Here is a 27652-nt window from a genome sequence, read left to right on the forward strand (position 1 = left end):
CTTGGACTCAACCCGCTTCTGGTCTCGGTCTTGACTCAGACTCGAATGAGCTGGTCTCAACTAAAACACTGCTGATTAGCCTCCAAAAGTGAATAGGAGGTCTGCAACAGATGTCCTTGCTGCATGTTTATGGGATATCTCTCTGCAATAAATTAATTACTTATATTTATTGCTTCATTGGCTCTTTCTAAAGTCATTATGCTCTTTAACTAAGCTTCAAGAAAAACATACCATATGCAATATTAACTAAGAACACCCAACCATCATATGATTACAGAGCAACACAAGTCAGTCCTCCAACCCTTAAAAACAAAGTCATGTGCATTCAAACTTTATGAACTCTCTCTGCAATAAGCGATAATGCTGGCTGCATGAAAATGCCAAACTACAAAGTAGGGAAGAAACTATCTCTGTGATTGGCTTGTTGGAAAAGAGGAAGTCTTGATGTGACTGGGTGCATAAACAACATTATCTGCCGCCATTATTTTAATTACAGCATTTAATGGCTCTTGGCGAGGCATAAGACAACCCAAACAAATAACCTAACCAGATTACACAGTAGGTGTCAGCAGTTTGCCTCCTTCTGACCAATTAATGCCATTTACAGCCAGTGAACACTAATGTTTTAATTCTCCCTCAGAAACCACAGGCCCTTCTCCCTGCGTGACTAAAAGAGTAATCTAGCTAATGAAGGGAGGCAGAAGCAGACATAGATGAGGACGTTAATATGAAAATGCAGAGAGGAAGAATACCGCTAATCTCTCACTTCAGAATACTGCTAATCTTCTCACTTAAATCTCTTGGTTCCGACAGTCATTGATTACAGCTTGGTTAATTCATCCTGCTAGTTCTTAAAAAAAGGTTTGACCGTTATATGCCCATACATTTTAAAATCTAATCTAAAATAAAAATAAAGAATTTTTTTAGAGAATCACAGTAATAAAAATGTGCATTATAGATGAAATCGTTATTTGAATTGATGGAAAAATGTGAATGATTGCAAATATAGAAGCACACTAAATCTCTAAAGTATTTTACTAATGTAGGCCACTTAAGCCTCAACATTGCACACTTGCCATCTGAATCCTGTAAAGACCTTAATTTCACAATGTTTCCTGGCCGAAGTTCAACATACCCCGGGATTTCACATCACCAACTTTCACACCCAGCTGTGCTGTGACATAAGTTAAGAGTCAAGTGCATGTTATTTTACAGAGGACTAACCTTTCCCAGAAGGCTGTGGAACCACAAAACCTGGAAGCAGGAAGGGTGCTCCGGTGGTGAGACCAGCTGGCTTCAGCTCACTGACACCGTACGTGGTCAGGGCGGTCACCAGGTTCACCAGGTCCTTTAGAGCATCTTTGGCTTCATCCTCTTTGGCCTGCTCCAACCTAAGATGCACAGCAATTATATCAGAGAACATCACTATACAAACATATCAGAAATTAAAATGATTATACTGCCTCTTATTGCATTTAAATACCTAATCTTTTTGGGTAAACTATCCTTTTTAAGCAAACCCTTTAAGTTAACCTACAAGAAAGATAATAACTCAAAAACACTACAGTTTACAAATGTATGTTTTTTTTTATTTTTATGAATACTAGTCTTTATCAAGGAACCATTAAATTGATCAAAAGAGACATTGAAGACAATTATAATTTACCAATATATTTCCATTTCAAACAAATACTGTTCTTAGGAACTTTAAAGAATCCTGAAAAAAAAATCCCTGTTTTAGCATTGATGAAATTAATAAATGTCACAAAATCAGCATATAGGAATGATTTCCTGAAGAATTATGTAACACTGAAAACTATTAGTTATTTTAAATTGTAAAAATATTTCACAATATTACTGTTTTAATTGTATTTTGATCAAATAAAATGCACATTTATTTATATAGCGCTTTTTACAATACAGATTGTTTCAAAGCAGCTTTACAGAGATAACAGGAAAATAATGCAACAAAGTTGTTGTTTTTTCACAGTCCAGCTTAAGTAAGTTCAGTGATGTTTAATTTTGCTGTAAAAAAGTTATTAATTTAGTTAATTTATCCAGTATATACCCGCTCTGGAGAAAACCGTGATGTCACCGTCCAGCTCAGTTCAGTTCTCATATAATCTCAGGCAGATCAATATTATTGTTGAATGTTAAATTTAATGTACCCAACTAAGCAAGCCAAAAGCCAATGGCAACAAAGGTGAAAAAAGGTGACATAAGGTGAGCATAAGAGACATATTTTCAAATGAAAAACAAAAGATCCGCACTAGCTTGTGTCTTCTTTATGAATTATTCTTTCTTTTTTATTATTATGCAACAAAGCACATATAGATCAATAAAACGATTCGGCAATCAGTCTTCTTCAGTGAATCTCTCATTATAAGATACTTATAATGAGAGAAAAAAATCTCACCGCCCCAAAAAGTTTGAACTGTAGTTGGAATAACTGTAGACATGGAATATAGATATATTTGGTAATGAGCCATGTAATAAGAGGGATAATGTACAGTCATCTGATCATTACTGCAAAATCTTCCTGTCTGGGTTTATTTTTAGACAATGACCGCACATTAACCTTCACATTTAAACCCTGAAGATTGATGAATTACCTGATCATAAGATCTATGAGGAAGGTGTAGCCCTGACACATGCGGAAGTCATCCAGCAGTATCTGAGAGACATCACTGGAGTCCTTCAAGAAACAGGAGAGCCCAGCAAACATCTCCACAATCTCCAGAGGAGAGAGGTCATCTGACTGCTGCATGTTCTGGATGCACGTCGACAAGCACTCTTTCTCTGCAAGAACAAATAGTGTCAACTTGGTTGTGAATTTCTAAGCAGTTTTTTATTGCCGTAAACCAAAACATTTTGTCTAAAAACAACAGCCCACATTCACATACTTTAAAGGTGTCATTAGAAAGAAAGTTTTTTATATTAGACTCTTAAGGGCTGAAATTTGAATGCTTCAGTTTCTGACAAGAGCGCATGCAACCACCAGACACTGACCTCTAAAAACACTAAACGCACAATAGTGACAGTTTAATGGTTATGTAAGGTTAAAATGTTACTAGGGTTCATAAGATGCCAGCAGTAAAACATTCTCAGTATTATGCATCCATGCACAGCAACGGCAGAGAACCACAGTGAAAGAAGTCGGTAGTTAAATCATCACCGTGGATGTACTTGACGACATTGACGCTGAGGCCGTGTCTGGAGATGGTGGTGAGCACCTCTCCCGCGCTCTTCCTCCAGGGTAGGTTGTGGGGGGGACACCAGGAAGTGATGGCACTGAAGAGCAGCTGTAGATCATCCTTCTGGGCCAGCTCCTCTGCCGGAGACACGAAACTGCACAGCTTCACTAAGATCTGAGGAGGACAACCAGAAGAGAAAGTCACGGTTGGTGTCAAAGTGTGTCTTTTATGGGTATTTTGTGGAGAAAATGCTGTTCCTAAAGACAGACAGACCTGGACAAAGACTTTCTGTAGAAGAGCTCTGCGGTCGCCTAGAGGAAGCTCGGTCTGGGTAGCAGCAGGAACCTCGGGCATGTGGGGCAGGTCAAAAAACAAATATAGGCATTTGACCAGCGTCGAGGGCACCGACATGGTGGTCATACAGTCCACAGTTTTCTGCAGAAGCAGAGAAGGGAAGGGATTCAAATTCAGATGATGAGCAGATCATGTTCTTTTCTCCATTCAAGCACTGACTAATGCAAATAACTGGCAAACTGTTTAATATTTCACAATTCTGGTAACAGATCTAACTGACCCCAAACTTGTGAACGGATTTGCAAATACTCAAATTAGAAAAAAAAACTGTCTAAATTCACAGTAAACTAGGTGAATTGATGAAAAGCTAGAGGATATAAGTTGTTTTGCATCTCACTACACAGTTTTGGGTCTCAGGTGAAACCCTGATAACCATCTATGGTAGGCCAGTGACATCCTCATCCTCACTCCGCTCTAAAGGGCCTCAGGTGGACGTGACTGAAAGGAAATGCTGCAGGTGGGTCAGAGCTTCACTTTTCCCTGCCATGTCACCTGAAGCAGTCTCGCCTCTGACACTAATCAGAGCAGGATCCTGTTACCAGTGCCAATGAAACACTGAAGTGAGAGGATAAAATCCCATCAGACGCTTTTAAGGCAAGTCAGGAAGTTATAGGATTTAGCTCGATCTAGCCAATGATTCTCTCACACACATGTATAGCCCAAACACTTTTTTTCATTGCAGATCCAGTCTGAACCAGTGTGTGCACAGGCTACCACACAAAAACTCCTCACAATAGATCAGAAATGGCCATTATTAAAGCTCCAAAGTTCTCAAGAAACACTTCTCATTTTTGTCAATGTTGAAAACAGTTGTGGTCATTATTTTGGTAGAAATAAATAATCATACATATTTTTTCAGGATGAATAAAATGTTTAAAAGAACAGCATTTATTTGAAACATATATTTTTTTTATTTAATGTCTCTTTTGATCAATTGAATGTTGAATAAAAGTATTCATTTATAATAAAAATAAAATAAAATCTTACTGAGGCCAAACTTTTGAACGATAGGGTAGTTCACTTTCTTGTTGTGAATGGGTCTTAAGACAAGGCCAAAGAATCCAAGCAGTGCCAACATTTTAATGGAGGTTCCATTACATCCACTGCTTTCATAAGAATGAGACAGCAAAACAGAAGAGACTCATCACTTCTGCATTTTCATTCCAGGAAACATACTATGTGAACAAAAATAAACCAAACCCACTCTCTCAGTCAAAACAAATCACCCTCACTTTAGTAAAAATGAATGGCCTTTTACATTCAAATAAGGCAGGTTACACTAATAATGCCTCCTAGGCAAAATATCCATATGTAAAATCCACAGTTGGACTCCATAAAGCCCCTGTTATGGTAGATGGTCAAGGCTTGGTATAGCTTGCTCTGTGGTAGTTTACCTCAGCACTGAAGCTACGCTAGCAGACGGTGTGAAGTCAAGTCAGTGTACATTAACGATGATGTCAGACAGAAAAACACCAATAGAAGAGGGAAAGAGCAGGAGGATTTCTCACAGGCATCAATGCAAGAGGGGGGAAAAGAAGAGACAAGAGACGGCATCCGTGAGGGTGAAATGAGGGTGCATTGGGAATGTAGAGCATGAAGGGCGTCCTTATAGAGAGAAAAGAAAAGACCTTTGTTGTTTCCGAGGGGCGGGGGGTGTTGCCAAGAGCACCAGTTTTTGTCTCCAACTCACAGCTTGGAATACAAACATATTTCACCCCTCATGTTTCAACATGTTTCACCTCTCAAAACCAGACTACTGCCTGGAAAGAAAATCGTGCAATTCAAACTCATCCGGTTTTATCACAAGCCCTATATTGTGCCAAATCACTTGGATAAGCATTTCGAGAGGTCTGCATTTAGATGGTGGAAATGTGTTTTATGTACTTCAAAGAGCAGCAATGAGATATCAACATTAACACAAGAAAGGGTTTTCATTATGTATTCCGCGTAAAGCAAAAAGAGGGTACAAATAGACAGTGCGAGTAAGAGAAGGACACAGGAAATCTACATTTCTGCATTCCATATTTTTGCGCACAAGTTCTTTTTGAAATGTTATCGAGGTAAATTACCCTTAAGGATTATATGAACCAAAATAAATATTAGAACTGCGGCTAACAACAGAGTTGAGGAAGATTTGAGTCTTGACAAAACTTAAGCCAATTAATGAGATCCTACTTTATTAAAATAGAAAAACAAACAACTTACACTGCAGAAAAATAACCTTAAAATCACAAGGAGACATGAACATAGATGTCTAATTATAATAGCATGTACATTACCGTTAAAAGGTTTAGGTCAGTAAGACTTTTTTTCCCTTGAAGTTCATACTTTTATTCAGCAAGGATCCATAAAATACAAAAATATTTCGGTTTCGAATAAACACTGTTGAAATGTAAGAAGAAATGTACCATGTGAATATCATGACCGTCGCTGTACCATGGTACTGCCACAGCCCTTTTCATAAAGGATCTAACTAGAAGGGCTTCCATTCTTGTGGGAACAGTAGTAACAACATTCTCATTCAGTCAATACAACACATGACTATGGGACATCCACAGACAGCCCTTGATGTAATGATACTCTGCCAATGATGTAACCATGCCCTTGTTACAGAGTAAGCACACATAGTCGGAAACCATTTCCTACTACATGACATGGATATACTGTAGCCCCCACAATGCACTGCAAAATATATAGAAAAGCACTAGCTGCTAATGAATAGACGTCACCAGATATTATATATTCTCCTTGTTATGCATAAAATCTACATTGGCATTTCCAAAGTGCTCCAAAATCTGAGACACCCTTTGGGCAATTAGTCAACTCTCCCTGACACAATGACCTCCCCTGGACAGGAAATCTGCACCTCTAAGGTGACTGACATCAAGAGCTAGAAATACTTCTGAAGAGCTTTTGATGAGAGCAGGATCAGTCCTTCCTCATCTAATGAATGACATGACAGGAATATTGTCTGTTTGATCGCAACACGTTGGCCACTCAGTACAGAGAGGAAGTAATTGGTAATTGGAGATCATTTATGTAGAGTGCGACTGTCCACACCTTTTCACAAAGTTCCCTTCAAACAGGCCTTCATAAACTGACCCATGACTTGGTAGTCATGGCCTCAAGCTGTGCAGGCTTGAGCAATCAACAGCTTGAGAAATGGGTCCTCCAGGACACCATCCTTACATCGCCACACCAGCAGTGGGGAAGCTGGAAGGCAATACTTGTGCAAGCATTGTTGGAGAAGCCATCTTTCACTATAGAGTGAGTATTCCTCCTCTCTCCTGCTCTTGGTCAAGTCCAAAATTGACTAAAAACATACTTAAGGAAATTTCAACTAGTCCTTCCGGCCTCCACACGGTTCTCCAGTCTCTCAGTCTAGGAAAAGACAGTGTCCATCCCTGAAAACAGAGACTTGTGTAACTTGAGATAAGGGGTCTTGTTCAGCTGTGAAACTACCATGTACACGTTCAACAAATTACACCTTTTTCTAGTATGGACAAGTGCTGGGTGCTGAAAGCCCAACCTAGGATGGCTGATTCCCAAACACAATGCCGTTTATCTTTTTCATACACCACGGGACAAGGACGGGTCCTCAAAACAAAGATTTGGCAGCTGAAAACTTTGAAGGATGTGGCACACCAAGCCGATGCCTAGTTTTCCATTGTCACTAGTTGGACCCTAGCCTGGGAAAACCCAGACAACTTCCGGCAAATTTAGATTTGCTCTGAAAGTTAGTCTGGCAAAGAGCTCATTCAAGCCCATTTCCAATCCGTCGAAATCGAGGCACCAATCAGAAACGTTGGGGCGGGCTTTACACGATGACGACAGCGCTGGGATTTTGAAGCCTACATTACAAAGATGGATGCCGCCGTCGAACATCACTCGTTCGAATCAGCTATCGCGTCTGTTATAAGCGATTTGAATGTTTCCTTTTTGTTAAAAACCGAGCAAACACTCTGATATGTTTCTCCGCCGCTCTGCAAACGTCATCTCCTTCATCTCTCTGATTGGGTTTAGGTCTATCCGCGACGTCCGTTGGTGACCCCCCTCTGGAATTGAATTGTCTATGACGCTTTGCCAGACCATAACTCAGTTACAACTGAGAATGGTCTGGTTTTAACCAGGCTAGTTGGACCACCATTGATAATGCTGAATTGGAGGAGGTGGCGGAAACCACTCTGATGAACTGTTCTGCTTAAGACTGGAATACACTACATGACTTTTCAACTCTGAACAGACTTTAAAACACTAGGCATCATACTAGTGTATCATACACTAAACACTGTTTTGTTGTTCCAAACCTGTATGAGTTTCTTTCCTCTGTTGAACACAAAAAAATATATTTTAAAGAATGTTGGTAATCAAACAGTTGACGGTAGCCAATGACTTTCATAGTAGGGAAAACATACCATGGAAGTCAATAGCTATCGTCAACTGTCTAGTTACCAACATTCTTTAAAATATAATTTTTGTGTGTGTTCAACAGAGGAAAGAAACTCATACAGGTTTGGAACAACATGAGGGTGAGTAAATGATGAAAAAAAAAATATTTCTGGGTGAACTATCACTTTAACTTCTTAACCTGCACAGATTGTCTTGAAGATAATTGTAGCTCCAATGCTCCTGTACCCAGGTGAGATTATATTTCACGATGTATTTTATCAAAATAATTCACATAAAGTTCTAAGAAAACATTTTGTTTTGTTTTCTAGAAAGATAAAATGTGGGTAAATGTACACTGGAATCCAAGCGATGTGGGTGGGTAAGCCACGTAATGCCAGAATAAAAGAAAATAATGGCTGAATAAAGACAACATAAATGCTGTTCTTTTGAACTCTCTATTCATCAAAAAATCCTTAAAAAAATTATCAGTTTCCACCAAAAAAAAAAATGTCAGCAGCACGACTGTTTTCAACATTGATATTAAGAATTGCCATTACAGGAATAAATCACATTTTAAAATATTTTCAATTAGAAATAAAAGTTAATTTAAATTGTAATAATATTTCATAAATATTACAGTTTTTACTGTATTTTGATCAAATAAATGTAGCCATGGTGAACATTACAGGCTTCTTTAAAAAAAAAAAAAACTGTATCTGTATATATTTTTCTAGTGCCAATCAAATATGTTTTCATGTTTCATGCATCTTGTGATTGTTTCATCTGATGCACATTAAACATACAGACCTGTCCTGAGGAGGCCAGCAGGTTGATGGTGTTCAGAAGCATCCAGCCACGGCTCGCCTCCTCGCTCTGATTTACCTCCAGAAACTGGACAATGGCTCTGCTGGCCGCCTCTGTGGGAGGAGCACACACACACACACAGAATCACTGACGCGTTAAACAGTCTGTGCATCTGGATCAAATCCATTTTCACACGTCAGCTTGTGTGTGACTGGCTTCATCTGGGGAAGGACGCGGAGTCAATTAGAGGTGATGACATGCAGGCGGTTTTGTTTCTCATTCATCCATTGCTGCCTCGTTCTGAGATGCAATACTGAGACACCCCAGTGAATTCACAAAGGACAAGATTTACTCAGGAGAATATTATTTTCTGCTCCAACAAAAATGTAATTATATAATTTTGTAAAATCCATAGTCATTAAAAATACAATAAATTTGACATACAGAATAAATACAATATTATTAAGTTATTCTTTTTTTTTTGCATCAGTACTATGACTACAGTTTGAAAAAAAAAAGTGTTAAACACAAGATGTTTAATAGATGGTATAAAATTGACTAAAACGCTTAAGCAATTACTCGTTTCATGACATGCTCGGTCTGGGTTTTGTGAATCTATGCAGCATATGCAGATTACATCACCAGAAATAAACATTACTGTGTACATCATGTGCCAAGACAAGCTGCCAACACAGTGTGTGAACAGCAGAGTAACTCTGAGACCAAGCCCAGTCTTCCTCAGTCATAAACACAGCTATTAAAGCAAGAATGCACAGGTACAGTATAAAGCAGTTATAAACTAGTGATGCACCAAAATTAAGTTATTACATTTCAACAACAAATTGTAGTAGAAACATAATTCGGCAAAACTTTGCAATAAGGTTTCATTAGTTAACATTAACTAACTACATTAGATAACATGAACTAACAGTGAACAATAGTTCTACAGCATTTACTAATCTTAATTAATGGTAATCTCAGCATTTACTAATACATTTTTAAGATCAAAAGTTGTGTCTGTTAACATTAGTTAAAGCACACAGTGAACTAAAATGAGCTAATGTTAACAAAGGATAATAAATGCTGTTGTGTTATTAAAAAGTGAATATAAAAACTGCCTTTTGTGCAATTTAAATGTTTGTATAACTCATTTTGAGTGTTTATTATTACATGAATTTGATTAATTAATTGATTATTAAATACATTTTATTTACGGGTTTTCAGCTATAAAAACTTCTCTGTTTCTGAATAAAATTCAATTTTGGTATTTGGCATAAACTTCGTCAAGATCAACACTCTTATGTCTATGTAATTTCTATACAAATATTTATTTAATAGAGGATAAAACTTCTTGAAAATTAAGAAGTTAAAAATCACAAAACTTTAAAAGTGATTAGAAATCACTTTTAAAAATAAAAAAATTATTATTTAATTATATAACATCAAAATGAATTACAATTTGCAACCAATTTAACATGCGTAATATGCTGATTTATGAATTAATTAATGCATTAAATGAGAGAAAAAAAGGGTGAGACTTGTTTTAACCCATCGGGAGTTGATTGGATCGGGAAAAGTGGGTATAACATATCAGGAAATAGATAGAAGGTTGAAGTACCTGTTGATTTATTAGACGCTCTCCGTCTGATCTCAGTCACCATCAACCTGGACACTTGCGTAGTGAACTGCAGCAGGTCTGAAAACTTCTCATTCATGGAGCTCGGTGGAGCGTTCCCAAACACCTGTCACACACACACAAACACCATTTACAGAGCTCAAACAACCTTCTTTTCATGCAGTCCTTTTTTCCCCTCTACAAAGATGGGGACCTCTTGAGTTAAAGCTGAGATTTAATCAGCAATAGCTCCCTTGATGTCTAAAGAGCCGTATGCTCGGTTTGTAGAGTTATTCATCTTTCATTGCAGCAAAGATAAGACATTCACAGGAGCTCTGAAAACTGCCCTTCAGGATTTGGCTCACAGGCCGAGTGTCCAATCAAATTAGTATAAACCACAAACATTCATAAGAGGCGGAAGACTGCCATGCTTAAAGGGATACTCTACTGGTTTTTCATATCACAAAATAAAACGTTGCGCTTTTCTAAGCGTGTAAAATGGATAACTAAATTGTATGGCAGAATACCATAGCAAGTACTTGGGAGCACTTCGACTCGGCGCAGTAATATCATCTCTCGTGAAAAGTCCTCTACCCCGCTCCCTCTCCTCCTCCCTCTCATTTGAACGGGAGCGGACTTTTCACGAGAGATGATATTACTGCGCCGAGTCGAAGTGCTCCCAAGCACTTGCTGTGGTATTCTGCCATTCAATAGAGTTATCCATTTTACACGCTTAGAAAAGCGCAACGTTTTATTTTGTGTCACCGTTGTGTAACAAAGTTTCGCCGCAAGACAGCGATTTAATGCACGCACTGAGACGAGAGAGGTATGCATCAACTCGTCTTAGATAAGGGAATAACATAGTTTAATATGAAAAACCAGTAGAGTATCCCTTTAAATCTATCATGTCAGTCATCTTGCTGTTTGAAGAAATCAAAATCTATGAGACACTGCGGTTTTAATTCTGATATGCATCGTTTCAGATGGGTCTATAACACTTGAAGTATGACAGCTTTGTAAATAGAGAGCATGTTTCATCCCACTTCTACAAGTGCTTCTACAGCAGGTCAGCGCTCTTTCATGCACAATGATGAGGTCATCTGCAGTGTTTCTGCATAATCAATGCTGGATGATTAGCACCATCATGCTCTTCTCCAGCCTGTGAGAGTCACTTGATGTCATAACGACTACTTAGCCTTTGTAAATGAAGTAATCACTTTTGGTTCACTTCTTCTCATTGTTTAAGTTAACATCAAAAGCAAAGTGTGGATAATTTGGTTTAATGACAGGTTTAAAAAAAAAAAAAAAAAAAATCATGACACTATAGTGGTTTAAAAATAAAAGAATAAAAAATAGCAAGATTTTTCTTGCTTTCAAACAATATACAGTTGACTGATTATGGCATATACATGTACACTACCTTTCAAAAGTTTAAGGTTGGTAAGATTTTTTCTATGTTTTTGAAAGAAGTCTCTTATGCTCACCAATGCTGCATTCATTTCAATCCGAAATACATCATAAATACAGTAAAAATAGTAATATTGTGAAATATTACAATTTAAAATAACTGTTTTCTATTTGAATACATTTTAAAATGTAGGCTATTTTATTCCTGTGATGACAAAGCTGAATTTTCAGCATCATTACTCCAGTCTTCAGTGTCACATGATCCTTCAGAAATCATTCTAATATGCTGATTTGGTGCTCAAGAAATATTTCTTATTATTATTGATGTTAAAAAGAGTACTTAAATACTATTAAAAATATATTGTTGTGATTGTTTTTTTCAGGATTCTTTGATGAATACAACGTTCAAAAGAGCAGAATTTATTTGTAATATAATTTTTCTGCAACAATATAAAAGTCTTTACTATCACTTTTGATCAATTTGATGCATCCTTGTTGAATAAAAGTATTAAATTCTCCCCCAGAAAATTCTTACAGACCACAAACTTGCGAACGGTAGTGTACAAATTTAGATTTTCAGCAAAAATTATTATGAAGTTTACAGCTGTCACATTATAGCTTTACAATTTCCAGATATTAGTGCAATTATACAGTCGTGCTCAGAATTGATGGCACCCCAGGTAAATATGATCAAAACTGGCTGTAAAAAATAAATCTGCATCGTTTATCCTTTTGATCTTTCATTCAAAAAATTGCCAAAAATCTAACCTTTCATTGAGGTAAAATAATTGAAAGTGAGGGGGAAATCACATTATAAGAAATGTTTTTCTCCAAAACACGTTGGCCACAATTATTGGCACCCCTAGAATTTTTTACGAGTAAAATATCTCTGAAGGATATTCCCATTAATATTGACCTTTTTTAGCACACCAGGAGGACTAGGAACATGAAATTGTCCAGCCATGACTTCTTGTTTCACAGGAGTTTAAATATGAGGAAACACAAAGGCCAAATCCCCTTAATCATCCATCACAATGAGTAAAACCAAATAATATAGTTCTCATGTGCAGCAAAAGATTGTTGAGCTTCACAAAACAGAAAGTGGCTGTAAGAAAATAGCTAAAGAATTGAGAATCCCCATTTTGAACATCAGGGCAATAATTAAGAAATTCCAATCAACTAAAGATGTTACGAATCTGCCAGGAAGAGGACGTGTGTCTATATTGCCTTAATGGACGGTGAGGATGAAAGTTTGAGTGGCCAAAGACTCTTCAAGGATCACAGATGGAGAATTGCAGAGATTACTTGAGTATTGGGGGTCAGAAAGCCTATTAAAAAATAAAACATCCAACAACCCCTACATCACCACATGTTGTTTGGGAGGGTTTCAAGAAAAATTCTCTTCGCTCGTCCAAGAACAAACTCCAGCAAATTCAGTTGTCATACATGACTGGATCTTCAAACGGCACAGGCTTCTGTGGTCAGATGAAACTAAAAAAAGAGCTTTTTGGCAGCAAACACGCTAGATGGGTTTAAAGCACACAAGGATAAAAAGTACCCCATGTGTACAATTTAATAAACCATTGGATCTTTAATGTTGTGGGCCAATTTTTTTGCTGGAGGTCCTGGACTTCTTGTTCAGATACATGGCATTGTGGATTCTATCAAATATCAACAGATAAAAAATCTAAACCTGACGCCTTCTGCTAGAAATCTTATAATGGGCCGTGGTTGGATCTTCCATCAGGATAACGATCCAAAACAAACATCAAAATCAACACAAACGTGTGTCACTGAGCACAAAATGAAGCTTCTGCCATGGCCGTCCCAGTTCCCTGACCTGATGAGTTGAGTGGAGTGAACTCAAGAGAAGAAGCACCAACATGGAGCTGTGAATCTGAAGGATCTGGAGAGATTCTGTGTGGAGGAATGGTCTCTGATCTCTTGTCAGGTGTTCTCCAAACTCATCAGGCATTATAAGAGAAAACTCAGAGCTGTTATCTTGGCAAAAGGAGATTGGAAAAAATTAATAAAAGGGTGCCAATAATTGTGGCCAACGTGTTTTGGAGAAAAACATTTCTTTCATAATGTGATTTCTCCCCCACTTTTAATTCTTTTACCTCAATGAAAGGTTAGATTTTTGGCAAATTTTTTAATGAAAGATCAAAAGGATAAACGATGCAGATTTATTTTTTACAGCCAGTTTTGATCATATTTACCAGGGGTGCCATTAATTCTGAGCACGACTGTAACTAACGATTTGTTGTAATTTTTACTTTAATATTTAATATTTAATGAAAAACATAATATAATAATCTTAGAATATAAATAAGAATTTAATTGTTTTCTGATAAAGATACGCCGCAAATTTTTTTTTAATTTATAATAGTTTTATTTAATGGTTGGGCCTGTGAAAATGTTAGCAAGGCAAGGCAAGTCATCTGATGTACCGGCCCGACTGAGCCAATTGTGGGGGGGGGGGGGGGGGGGGGGGGGGGATAATCCTGCTGTTGTTGTCTCGTCACTCCTCTAAACTGTCAATTAATGGTAACAAAACAAGAAAAAAATAAAAGTCACCACGGGTTACATTTAGCATTAGCAGTGCAATACAATCGTGTCTATTACACTTGTCACTTCTTTTAATGCATTTTGACTTGAGAGGCTGCATCTTTGTGAATCCTCTACATTCAGTCTGCCTCTTATAAATAAATCGCATTATCCTGATGCATATTAGGTGATGATGCTGTCTCTTTAAGTAAACAGCTCTCTCTCTCTCTCTCTCTCTCTCTCTCTCTCTCTCTCTCTCTTACCCGGTTGAAAACAGGCAGCATCATGTAGAGCTTCTCCTCCTGCTCCTTTTGTGTCATGTGGCGCGGCGGGTGGCAGAGCTCGGAGAAGAGGCGGCGCAGGTGCATGAGTCCCAGCGCGTTGTCCTGCGGGCTGCACTCCTCCTGCCGCGGCCTCCCCATGATCCTCTTCACCATATTCATCCTTAGAGGCTTCTTGAGGCCGAAGCCAGCCCTGAGAGAGCAGACACACAGATAAAAGAGGTTTTGTGAAATGGAGGAAATGAAAAGGGGAGGGTGAGGAGGGGGAAAAATAACAAGATGTCAGGGAAATTGATCGTCGACTGTGAAAGTCCACTTCTAATGTGACGTGATATGCTAGCTTCAAATTGCAGATCAAATTCAGCCTGTTTATTTTTTTTGCAGTGAACTGCTTCTGTCTGAGTTCCTCTAGTGAAGATTCTGCTGCAGGTACAGAAATACTGCAGGACATGCAAACAAAATTGGATCCAAGATTCCAAGATATTATTCGGGTTCATTTCAAGGACACGGTGATAAAGCCAAACTTAAATATCCAAGTATAAAGCAACAAGATTTGTATATTCTGTACAGACAATTTTTTATCACTTTTTTTTGCCACAAATAGGTCTTGACAGGAGGCCCCTGGGCGATTGGTGTACTTCATAAAAATTGTATCAATTGTTTTCTTTCAGTTATTATTATTATTATCATTTATTTATTGTATTTCCTGTGATCAAGCATTGCTTCCTGGGCAAACAGTGTTGACAAACAGTTATCTTCCTATGCCTTGCTGTGCTCCACACAGTGAGTCATGAATCAGATCCAACTGGGTAATGGTTACAGAATTTAGGGAAAACAAAGAAGCTACACAAGAACTTTACATCATCTGCTGAAGCTGGCGAGCACATGGAAAATAGGACACGCATCTGACAGACATTTGCTTGAGCCTGTTAGGTGCTGTTATAAAAAATGTATGTTTCAGTAATGTCCTCAGCAAAAAGCTTAACATCTGTGAGTTGAAGCAGATTCTTAGACGGGAACAACCGCAGACATCTACAGCCACTGAGAAAGTCAGCAACACTTGAAGGCGGGAAACATGAGACGATCAAGAGCAACAGTGACTGCATCCATCTAACTAAAAATACCTGCACTGTATCCAGGCTCCTGAATTTTTGGATATTATTCCATGTAACAAATGGTTATTATTATTATTCTAATGTGTCTGCTAAGACCACATGAAAGATTTTATGGCATTGTGATTCAGTAAAATTGTTTTAAAGGGTTAGTTCACCCAAAAATGAAAATTATGTCATTAATGAATCACCCTCTTGTCGTTCCAAGCCCGTAAGACCTCCGTTCATCTTCGGAACGCAGTTTAAGATATTTTAGATTTAGTCCGAGAGCTTTCTGTCCCTCCATTGAAAATGTATGTACGGTATTCTGTCTTTGTCCAGAAAGGTAATAAAGACATCATCAAAGGAGTCCATGTGACATTAGTGGGTTAGTTAGAATGTTTTGAAGCATCGAAAAAATACATTTTGGTCCAAAAATAACAAAAACTACGACTTTATTCAGCATTGTATGAGTCCGCAGTGACGCTGCTGACGTAAGACGCTACTGACCGTCTCCCTCAGACTGTAAACGAAGCTCGGGCGCACCAGATAACACGTCAGCGCGTCACTGCGGACTCGTGAACGCGGATTGACAACAGAACCGGAAGAGAATACAATGCTGAATAAAGTCGTAGTTTTTGTTATTTTTGGACCAAAATGTATTTTCGATGCTTCAAAACATTCTAACTAACCCACTAATGTCACATGGACGACTTTGATGATGTCTTTATTACCTTTCTGGACAAGGACAGTATACCGTACATACATTTTCAATGGAGGGACAGAAAGCTCTCGGACTAAATCTAAAATATCTTAAACTGTGTTCCGAATAATAATAATTAATAATCCAAAACTGTCCATTCATCCAAGCAAACCAAACTTGAACAATTAAAGTTGCTAAAATGCCACACATGGCCCAGGATTGCGGGTATTGTGCATCAATTTATACATCGCTGCAGGTTTCACGCTTTTAAGGCGGGAAATTCCCACAAACATTTATTCAATTAGCTGGTTGAATGAGTAAATTAATCCACACATATTATCAAATCAAATCAGTAATTTTAAAACTTTCTGAGAGACAATTTCACAAACAACGATAGTGATTCAACGCTACTGCATCATCTTCTCTTTCACTTTCAAAATGCGCACAAGGCTTCACATCACCACATCATCTGTACAAGCGAGCTTCACGCTGCGGTACAAGGCCTTTTTTAATTTAAAGCATTTAGTAGTGCTCACATGCTTTCTGAGAGATGGTTTTCTATGCGCTCTACATAAAATCGCCTCTCAAACAGCTCGCGAATACCAAACTGAGTGCTTTTTCGTGGCTTATTGCGCTTATATGGTCAGAAACTAACAAAATTGTGTCAAAATGCCCATCTTGGCGAGTATTCACAAACACAGTGGAGGGTGATGTCTTAAGTGAACGTAAATAGTAGAAAGAAATAGAAAGAAAACACATGTGTATCAGTACATTGAATCCCTGCATTAGTGCTTAAAGTGACAGCAACGTAATAAACCTGCTGCTGTCTGTCATTAATGTTAATAAAAGAACAAAAGATAGCGAGAAGAATTAATCTGTATTCAATTTATACAATGAAACATTCAATTTATTCAATTTATGTAGTGTTCCTGTACCTGAATACTGTTAGACCTACCTGAAAAACCTTAAAGCACTCTTTTCATTTGTATTTTTAGTTTATTTATTCGTGCTTCAGCTTGTAATTAGTTTATTTGTTCTTGTTTATTTTGTAAATATAATTCAAGGTTGAAATCAAGTTTCCTTGTGCTCTCATGCATGCATCTCATATGTAAACTCATGCACAAAAAAACAAAATTACCCCATATTAAAAACACAAATAGCCTACATAGAGTGAGCTTACATTTAGGTGAGATAAATGTAATTTAAAAAAGCCCTGTGCCCTGTGTAAAACAAAAATTGCTTGCATTTCTCTCATGTGGCCAACAGTCAATTGTGGTTTTGCAACCCAATCATTCTTAATTTCAGGTCTTTCTTTCTTTCTTTTGATCCCTAGCTGGCATCTGGGGGAGGACGACCTCGCAACCAGTATTGCTGTGGTTGCCGCAGGATTTCAAACTCGTTCGATCACTTGTCTCCATGCTTTTCGGTCTGTGGCGACTACTCTTGCCTGCTGTGGGTCAAGCCGCTGTTTCTTCAGATCTTCTTTGATTTGCTTGATCCATGTTTTCTTGGGTGCAGTGCGCTGGATTCTCCACTGGGTTGGTCGTTTCCTCCAGAGGAGTTGGTGTGGTATTCGATTTCCATCCATTCTGCACACGTGTCCAAACCATCTCAGCCGTCGTTGTTGTATCTGCTCTTCGATGGCTGGTTGTTGTTGGCATCTGGCTCGGATTGCGTCGTTGGTGATGCGGTCGCGAATCGAAATTCACAGGATCTGGCGTAGACATCGCATTTGGAAAACTTCAAGTTTGGTCAAATCCATCTTGAGCAGGGTCCATGTTTCAGATCCATAGAGAGTAATTGGTAGGATCAGCGTTCGAAAGAGGCGGATCTTGATCTTTGTGGAGATGTTGTTTCTCTTCCACAGACACGGGAAGCGAACGCCGCCGCTGCCTGCCCAATTCTGGTGTAGGTCTGCATAGAAGATGCCACTTTCTTCTCCTGAACCAGCAAACCAAGGTATTTGAAATGTTGCACTTGTTCAATCTGGACCCCGGCAAGGTGGGCGATTGCTTGGGAACCATCCGTTGTGGGTACTTTGGTCTTTTCGGCGTTGATCTGAAGGCCATACGACTGAGCAATGTGGGCGATGTCGTAGAGGACATCCGTGGCCTCGGCATTGTTGTTCGCGAGGACTGAGCGAACAACAATGGTTCTTAACGGACCTCATCAGCAAACATGAGGTCCGTTAAGAAGTGATCTTCATCAAATTGAATGCCCCGTTTGCCCTCAAAGGCTTTCCTCATAATGCAATCCACCACAATGTTGAAAAGTACATTACATGAAATTTTTTTTCTTAATCCAACATAATAACACAAATCAGCTAGACATAACAGTAACGCTCTTAAAATTGACATACAAATGCTTTGGCCTCCTACTGGTAAAGACAACATAAAAATCAGGTCATGTAAGTGTTAATGAGGACCAGTCGTTCTTTACCATTCCAGACCTTTCTTATCTATGGCACTTGTCAAGCACCCCCATCATCCTATCCAGGTCTATGGACATTGGGGGAGCACATCGTCCCCAAAGTACAAATCATATCCGAAACAGAGCCATAAATCCATGGGGAAAAAGACATTTCAATTATAAATAACAACAATTATTCTACTAAGATAAATGAGCCTTGAATGCTTGCATAAGTTGAGTAATCTTTCTCATTCATGAAATCGCCAATTGCAAGGGACTCAGTATGTGTGGCAAATTATGGCAAATATGAAAACTGTTTTTGAACTTTGAAATCAAGAGATGAGATAAACAATAATTTTGTGCTTGAATGGCTGATATCACTACAGAAGCCCTGAAAGGCTAAGTGAACATTTGTGAAGGTAAGTTTTTCTTGAGTTTATATTAGACCCTTTTGTGTTACACAAATAAAACATAAATACGTCAGAACTTCGGAAATAGACTCAGGGAGGCACAAAAAAAAAAGAAGAAATCATTTTGCCCTTCATTTTATTGACATGTCTTTCATTTCATTTGTCATGAAATAAACTGTCCGCCACTACAATTGTAGACGCTGTTTTTGTGTTTGAACATAAAACATGCTTTAGTGGTTGCAACAAGGTGTAACCTGAATTATAATTGTTAACAGGTGTTTCAAAAATGAAAAAAAAAAAATTAATTCACCTTAGTCTATGTGTCCTTCCTCAATGAATAATCCTGCCTTGGGACATACAGAGGCAGATTTGATGTAAATCGGTGGGGAGTAAGGTTGCTGGGACATGAAATCTTCAGTAAAATGTGGCTAAGCCTTTTACGCTTTAAGTCTTTCATGGCATTTCTTAGAGGGCTGCCAACTCCAATGACTGTCTGAGAAAGCAAAGTAAGCTCCAAAGGACTGTTCGGAGAGAGAAAAAAAGGCATCGCTTCAGCCTCCTCAAAGCCTTTCAAAGACTCTTGGGAATATTGAGTGACGTAAACACAAACCCCACATCTCTGCCACTGTTATGGGTGATGGAAATGCAGAAGTGAGGGGAACATTTCCCACTGACTAGAGGCTACAAGTCAACAACAGGCGACAGTGTCAGCCGTCTCGATACGAAACAGCCCACTGGATTCCTGAACACATATAAACCTCTGAGCTCCTGTCTACGATTAATCGACGATTGATTAATTGTTTTGTCAATAATGATTAATTGTCAATAATCATGTCAAAAATGTCAATAAACTTGTCGGTGGCCGATTAAGCAAGGTCATCATTAAGTGCGTAGTTTTGAGGCACGTGCGGCTCATGCGCAAAACACGTGCAGCAGACACACAAGGAAAAATGACCTGAGAGTGCAGTACTTACGGTACTTGAAGTGTATTAATGTCTTCAAGCCTTGCAATGGATTGGTAGGCTAGCCATTTATTTCTAAACATAATTAACCAAGGGCCCAATAAATCCTCCAAACAAGTGATTTTACTGAACATATAAGAAATACTAAACGCCACAATAGAAGTACATAGAATAAACAAGTAATAAGATCCTGGGTGATGCCTGATGATAATCCAGTGTGTGCTCTTATTCTATGGCGCATGGTAGCCTAAATCAAGACCTGTCAATCTGAGCTATCAAACCAATCCAAGCGCGCTCCAGCTGTAAAACAGTGTCCGATTGGTCTCTGCACATAGTCCCTAATAATACCACTATATTCACCCACAACACCCGAGATCTAGGCTGAATCCGAAATCATTATTACTATACCCTTAAATAGGGCATTTGTAGTGGTGTCCGAAACCATAATGGACGTTATTGAGTGCACTTATTCAATCCCACATTGCACTGCAATAACGAGTGTACAACAGATGTACACTCAATGGCTGTCCGAATGACATTTTCATTTAACTCCTTTTCATTCACTCCTTCAAATGAACCGTATTAGTGGACTAACGTAGGGAATAGTGAATGAGTGTTTAGGGGGTGATTTCGGATTCAACCTTTTTCATTGGTTGAATTTTCAAATGACGGCGTCATGATTGCGGAAGTTCTATAGCTTTACCAAGCAGCATGGCATGTCACTCCACAATATACGCATCGTCTCATGTTGGCTCTGGGCTCGTTCGAGACCACTTGCTCTAAATAAAGATATGATCTACTATGGTTTACAAAGGTTTCGCGGTTACCGGGTTACAAACCAAAACGTGGTGCAAAAGTATGTCAGTGGCTATTTTTTATACAAATACTTTGGTATAGTTTGGCTTCTAACTGAAACAAATATGCTCATTGTATTCTGCTAGTTGAGACCTTTTCAATGATATATGACAAGTCTATCAGTTATGTACTATGATTTTACAGATGACATTTTCATGTAAAGCAGTTATTTTTCACGCTATGAAAGTACTTGTAATTTGTCAGCAAATTTAAAAGCACTTGTTAAGTGATGGTCCCATATTCACTGTAAAGCCAAGCTTCTAAGTTTTAAAACGACACACAGTGGTGCTACGTTTCTGAATGAATACGTGTTTTGAGTGAATCAATCAGGTGAACCAATGATTCAATAGCTATGTTTCCACCCACCTGTTTTTATGCGCATTTTGGGATATCGCTTTTTTTTTTTAAACGCTGAATGGAAACGCCAAGATGAACAAATTCTAAAAATGTGCACACAATTTTTATCCGATGAGAAAACATGCACATAAACTACGATGGAAACAGATTTATAGAATCAATTCCCCGATGCGCATCAAAACAGACTTGGGATGGCATAACTGGACTAACCAGTGGACTGTTCTTGTTGCACAGCATCGTTCGTGTTATTTTGACATTTTGCTCATCTGAAATGCTGATGCAAATTTTGCTACAATGCATCATAGTGGTTAATTACCTGCCAGAACTGTCTTAGGCATCCATCTCCAAAAGCAAGATAACTTTATTGCATTTCGTCTGCGCGCTCTGAAGCGCAAGTATTTTATTCAAAATGATTATCTAGGCTAGGCCTATAGTGGCTTCTCCTACTGTAGCAACTTCCATTTTTCTTAGTGATATTTAGCGCCAGTTTATCAGGAAGTGACGATTTTGTTCTCTCTGGCTTACTGGATGGAAACGGTGCTTTATTCGCAAATTTTTTATGCGATATTCCAATTTTGCATATAAGTTAAATTCGCAACTTTGGATGGAAACATAGCTAAATAGTAATACCCATTCACTTGATTTCTGAATGAATCAAGCGTTTGAACAAATCGGAAGAATGAATGACTCAATAACTAACTTAGACATTTATCGCCACCTACTGGCAGTTTTAGTTTCTTATTTAGAGTATCATTTCATAAAAATAAAACATATTAATAAAAAAAAAAACATTAAAAGTATTTAACCCCAAAAAAATAATTTACTCACCTCACGGCCATTGAAGCCTAAAAGTTCATGTTTAATAAATTTTGTTCAATCAATCTTTTTGTGTCTATTTGATGTTTTTCTCATTTAACACAATAATGACTTTAAATTATCTTTTGGGGATAATTTCTCAGCCAAAATTGGCATGCGATTAATTCGATTAATTAATCACCACATTGTGTAATTAATTAGATATAACATTTTAATCGCTTGACAGCCCTAGTAAGTTGACATCCCTAGTTCCTTCAATATTCGGTCAACAACCACTTAATTTGTTATTATTGTTTTTTTCTTTCAATGTGCCAGCAGTTATAACTTGTATAAAATCTCATGATCTCATGTATAAAATCTACAAATGAATGACTAGTCTATACAACAAAAATTTATTTAATTCTATTTAAAACTATTTAATTCTGCGTAGCCATTCTGTGAGGTAACTTGATTAAAAAACATAAACGAAGCAAAATAACAAAAAAGCTAGCCCAACTGTCTTATTTATAGACTCTATGATGCAAAAGTTTGGGGTTGGTACTATATTAATGCTTTACGTTCACCAAAAACAGTAATATTGTGAAATATTAGTAGCTACAATTTAAAATAATTGTTTTCTATTTGAATACATTTTAAAATGTATAATTTATTCCTGGGATGACAAAGTTAACTTTTCAGCAGACATTACTTCAATCTTCAGTGTGACATGATCCTTCAGAAATCATTTTAATATGATGATTTGGTGCTCAAGTAACATTTCTTATTATTATTATTAATTATCAACTATCTTATCAAAAAGTTAATATTTTTGTGGAAACAGTGATACATTTTTTCAGGATTCTTTGATGAATAGAAAGTTCAAATAGAATACAAATAGAATAAATATTTTGTAACATTATAAATCAGTTTAATACATCCTTTCTGAATAAATGAATTTATTTATTTCACAAAATAATAAAACGATTAAAGAAATCTAAACTAACCAAACCTTTAAACATTAGAGTACTATTACAAGGTTGTTGGGATTGCCATTTCATAACAGATTTACTAATAACGAATTACCACATTTATCATTTTTAAGTTCTTGCAAGTCGCCAAGAACATAACTTTTGAATCAAAGCAACCTCCAATATTTAGTTTAATTATACTTGCGCAATACATGTCAAGCACTTCTAAACCACAAGAGTCAACAAGAAATGCATGCAGTGCTCAATACAAGAAGAATATCAATACAATAAGAGATGCAACACTCAACAAAACCAGTACAAAGGCAACAAAGTTTACTGAAAATAAAGTTAAATCTGGGGAGGACGACATAACCTGGTGACGTAATAACTGTGAACAGTAACAACCTGAAGTGACATGGTCCAAAATTCCTGTGTAAACAGTGTTAAAGGAGTCAGAGTCTAATGAAGCCCTTGGTTTCAAACTTGTCTTGACCTGATTCGAAATGAGCAGCCAGAAACCAGTGCTTGGAGTCATCAAAAATCACAATTCTCAGAAAAGAATGACTGCCAGGATGAAGCAGTGATGAAAACATTTACGCCCACAGTGCACAGTGCAAGCAGTTTATTCACACACAAAAAAAGAGATCTAACCCTTTCTTACATCTGAAACTCTGAGCAACCTCTTGTTGCTCCACACCACCATTCCTCCGGGAGAAACGCCACAATCGCTTAACTAGCTGTGCCATCTGTCACTTGTTATACCTTCAACAGCCTTTAATTATACAAGAATCTCACGTGGCATTCAAAAATGTGTGATTCTCTAACCGAAGCGCTGCCAGAAGCCTCAGCATAAAGTAAGAAGCCATTTCAAGACCACCATCGCAGCAAATAAATCCATGACACACGGCTCCAAACTGTAAACAAACGCCTTGTCACCATGGAGACACTGATCAAACATGTTTTTCTTTTTCTATACCTACTGTTCTCCCGGTGCTCTGCAAGCATCCCTCGTTGTTACAGGTGTAATTTCGATCCAGAGATTGCTGAGAAAACAACCGTTTGTAATTTGTGTCGTGTCGACTAGGAAAAAGAGAGAAGGCAGAGGACGCTGTGGGAGCGAGTGACGATTCACGCTCTTTGCTGGCACTGCCAGGAGACCTGTGTGTGTGTGTGTGTGTGTGTGTGTGTGTGTGTGTGTGTGTACCAAAGAGCCAAGCCTGCAGGGACTGGCACAGCTGATCCTCCCTGTCACCAGCTCTACCACGTGGCTACAGTGACCAGTGTCATACCAGGAGATACCAAATAGGCAGTACAGGGGGGGGTAACATTTAAAGAGCAGATGGCGGTTATGAAATAATCACGTTGTAAAATAAAAACTAAAAACGATCAACAGATCAGGGTAATGACTCTAGTCTAGCTCTGGATATTTTTAAAAGGGGAAGTCAGTCATCTGATTTTGAGGAATTGAACACTGGAACATCACCTTCTAAATAACCTGAACCACTCGAAAATATCAACATCTACAATCCAGTGCAAACATGAGATATCACTGAAGATTCAAATATTACATAAAGGGCCTTTTTTCAAGCAGATATGAAAACAATAACGGCACAAAGAAAATCTGATTGCAGCATAGCACTGAAGTAAGTCTGAGGACATAAAGATCAAAGCAGCTCACAGCGACATTAATGAAGAGAAGCTTTGTCCAAAAAGCAGAGAGCTGACGCTTAATCTGTAGAAGGGTTTTAACTGGCACCGATTCATGACACAAAACACTTCGGCTAAAGTTCTTTGCATCTATGCGAGTCATGTTTCCAACAATGTCATTTGGTCAACGGTAACAGCTTTAAGTTTGAATTGTGTAAAATATCACATGTGTAATGTGTGACGCTGAGTGCTGATTCACTTCTCAATAATACACACCGAGCAGCGAGCACAGGACTCACTTCACTTGACAAAACATTCATTTAGAATGACACCTGGGTAGTAGGCTAGGCTATAGTTTTAGGTATCACAACATAACATATGGAAATAAATATAAAAATAAGTGATCATAGTTTCACATAATTGGTATGTTTAGTAATACTGAAAGTCCCTACATTTAGTAATAAATGTTTTAATATGAAAATAAAGGGCTCTTTTTATTATGTGAGCCATGATAATAAGAACTGCATTTAAACATTGTTTAAAATGTGCTTTTTACTTGAAATAATTGCACAGAAAGCAAACCTGAAGTTAATTAGGTTGATAAAAATAAATCCAGAGCATTAACAGAGCATAAATTAATTTTTAGCCAAACCTGTAGTATTGAGTATGTGTTGGGTGCATTTCCCATCTCCATTTCCTGTCAAGAGATATTGATGTACACTGGCTTCGTATGCTAGACTGAACATTAATGCTCCCTGCGAATCTCACTTAAAGGGGTCATATAATGGTACATGCACTTTTACAAGTTGATTGTACTGAAATGTGTGTTGGCAGTGCCTGTACACAACCATCATATAATGATAAAAATCCATCCAGTGTTTTTGTTTTAATCTCCTTATATGTTTTCCCCTGCCTCAAATCGAGCCGTTTGAGCCTGTGACGTCACAAGCTCGCACGCCCCTCCCACGATTGTTGATTGACTGCAGCGTTTCAACACAGACCCGCCCTCGGTCGTGAGGGAGCTGTCAATCATAGTCCGCGCACAGTGCGCAGACCGGCGCGGTCATTGTTGATATGCTGGAGCACTGTCTATGAGCAGAATGGCGTCTAAGCGATTGTGGTGTTCTGTTCTTGGGTGTAATAACAAACACAGTCATTTTAATGTTCCTAAATCCGAACCGCTGAAGACGCAGTGGCTGAGTTTGTTTTCGAAGGGAATATTCCCCACGAGCAACGTCAATGCTTTCATGTTTGCGCGAATCATTTCTCAGTGGACTGCTTTATAAACGAGGGTCAGTATAAAGCTGGATTTGCTAAGAAGCTGCTCATGAAAAAAGGATCGGTACCAGCTATTCGTGTTCCTGCTGAACCTCTGTTTAGAACAACTGAAGTGAGTGTAACGTTTTATTAAACTTTACATTAATATTTATATTAATCTTTGCAAATCGCTAGCTGCACGCTTCACAATGAATGCGTCTAAGGTTTACACTTAGGGTACATTACGGCATGTTTTCTATGTATGATGTTCTCAATATAATTCATAATCCCACGTTTATACTGAACAACGCGTTATGGTTATTGTGTTATTGAGTAACAAATGGTGTAACGTTAGGCACAGAACAGAGAGGCGGGGTGAGCAAAGCTCATTATCATTTAAAGTCATATGCACTGAAACGGCGTGCTGAAAACAGAGCTGTTTTTGACCAAGTAAAATAAGTGTTTTCTTACAATACTAATGAGAATGTTTAATTAAAGTATATTACAAACTTTTAATTAGACCCTAAAGAATCATACTAGCTTGTACAAAAATGGCATTATATGACCCCCAGATGGTCAAATACCCTGGAAGTCCACTGCACGAGACATTATCAAGCAACATAGCTACCTTTAGTTATACATCCTGTCTGATCTCACGGCCATTTTTTACAGACACGTTTTTTACATTAGATCTACTAAATGACTTGGGCTAAATCTTAAAGGGATAGTTCACCCAAAAATAAAATATTCTGTCATTAATTACTCACCCTCATGTCGTTTCAAACCAGTAATTCTTTAGTTCATCTTTGGAAATGAAGATATTTTTGATGAAATATGAGAGCTTTCAGTCCATCCATAGAAAGCTACACAATTGACACTTTGACGCTCCAAAAAGTTCATAAAGAGATTGCAAAACTAATCCATATGAATTGAGCGGTTAAGTCCAAATTTTCTGAAGAGACAAGGTCGTTTTATATGATGAACAGATTGAATTTAGGCTTTTATTCACATATAAACATTCATCAACTCACACATCAGTTGTGGTAAACGGAAGCTCAAGCATGTTCGCCTGACGTGCGAGAACCAATGAGGTTCATTCTCGTGTTACGCCGCACGTTTGAGCTTCTGCAAGAGGTTTGCTCTCGCGCATCAAGCAGGTTCGGTTGAGCTTCTGTTTATGTTCGCTGATCAATGTTTATGTGAATAGAAAGCCTAAATTCAATCTTTACATCATATAAAGTGATCGAGTCTCTTCAGAAAATTTGGACTAAACCACTCAATTGATATGGATTAGTAGGGCCTAGTTTTACGATCTCTTTATGAACGGTCAAAGTGGTAGTTCAATGGAGGGACAGAACTGGCACAGATTTTATTAAAAAATATTTTCATTTGTGTTCCGAAGATGAACGAAAGTTTAAAGAGTTTAAAACGACATAGGGTGAGAAATTAATGACAGAATTATCATTTTTGGGTGAACTAACTCTTTAAATGTGATGCACTAGCTACTGTAATACCATCATGTAATGACATTTAAGAAGCATTTACATTGTTCTGTTCATTAGTTTTAAAACAGTGACAAAGTAAAACAAGGTTTAATAGTAAAAGTA

The 27652-nt window shown here is 37.9% G+C and overlaps 1 protein-coding gene across 6 annotated transcripts in view; it reads right to left on the minus strand.

Annotated features, from left to right (window-relative positions):
* Positions 1–27652, minus strand: part of wdfy3 (WD repeat and FYVE domain containing 3) — an 83268-nt gene that overhangs the window by 54178 nt on the left and 1438 nt on the right. For 3 of the 6 annotated variants that reach the window (XM_056250575.1, XM_056250572.1, XM_056250570.1), the window contains exons 1-8: positions 24118–24307; positions 14574–14784; positions 10360–10483; positions 8745–8854; positions 3468–3629; positions 3176–3368; positions 2613–2799; positions 1225–1391 (exon numbers count right to left, since the gene is read on the minus strand). In XM_056250575.1, the coding sequence (XP_056106550.1) occupies positions 1225–1391; positions 2613–2799; positions 3176–3368; positions 3468–3629; positions 8745–8854; positions 10360–10483; positions 14574–14784; positions 24118–24146 (1183 nt within the window). In that variant the 5' untranslated portion in view covers positions 24147–24307. Of the gene's footprint in view, positions 1–1224; positions 1392–2612; positions 2800–3175; positions 3369–3467; positions 3630–8744; positions 8855–10359; positions 10484–14573; positions 14785–24117; positions 24309–27652 lie in introns of those variants that run through there. The other 3 variants (XM_056250571.1, XM_056250574.1, XM_056250573.1) reach the window with 3 other exon arrangements.

The sequence above is a fragment of the Rhinichthys klamathensis genome, unplaced genomic scaffold, assembly GCF_029890125.1.
Source record: "Rhinichthys klamathensis goyatoka isolate OS25496 unplaced genomic scaffold, OSU_Roscu_1.1 h1tg000071l_1, whole genome shotgun sequence".
NCBI classification, from domain to species: domain Eukaryota; kingdom Metazoa; phylum Chordata; class Actinopteri; order Cypriniformes; family Leuciscidae; genus Rhinichthys; species Rhinichthys klamathensis.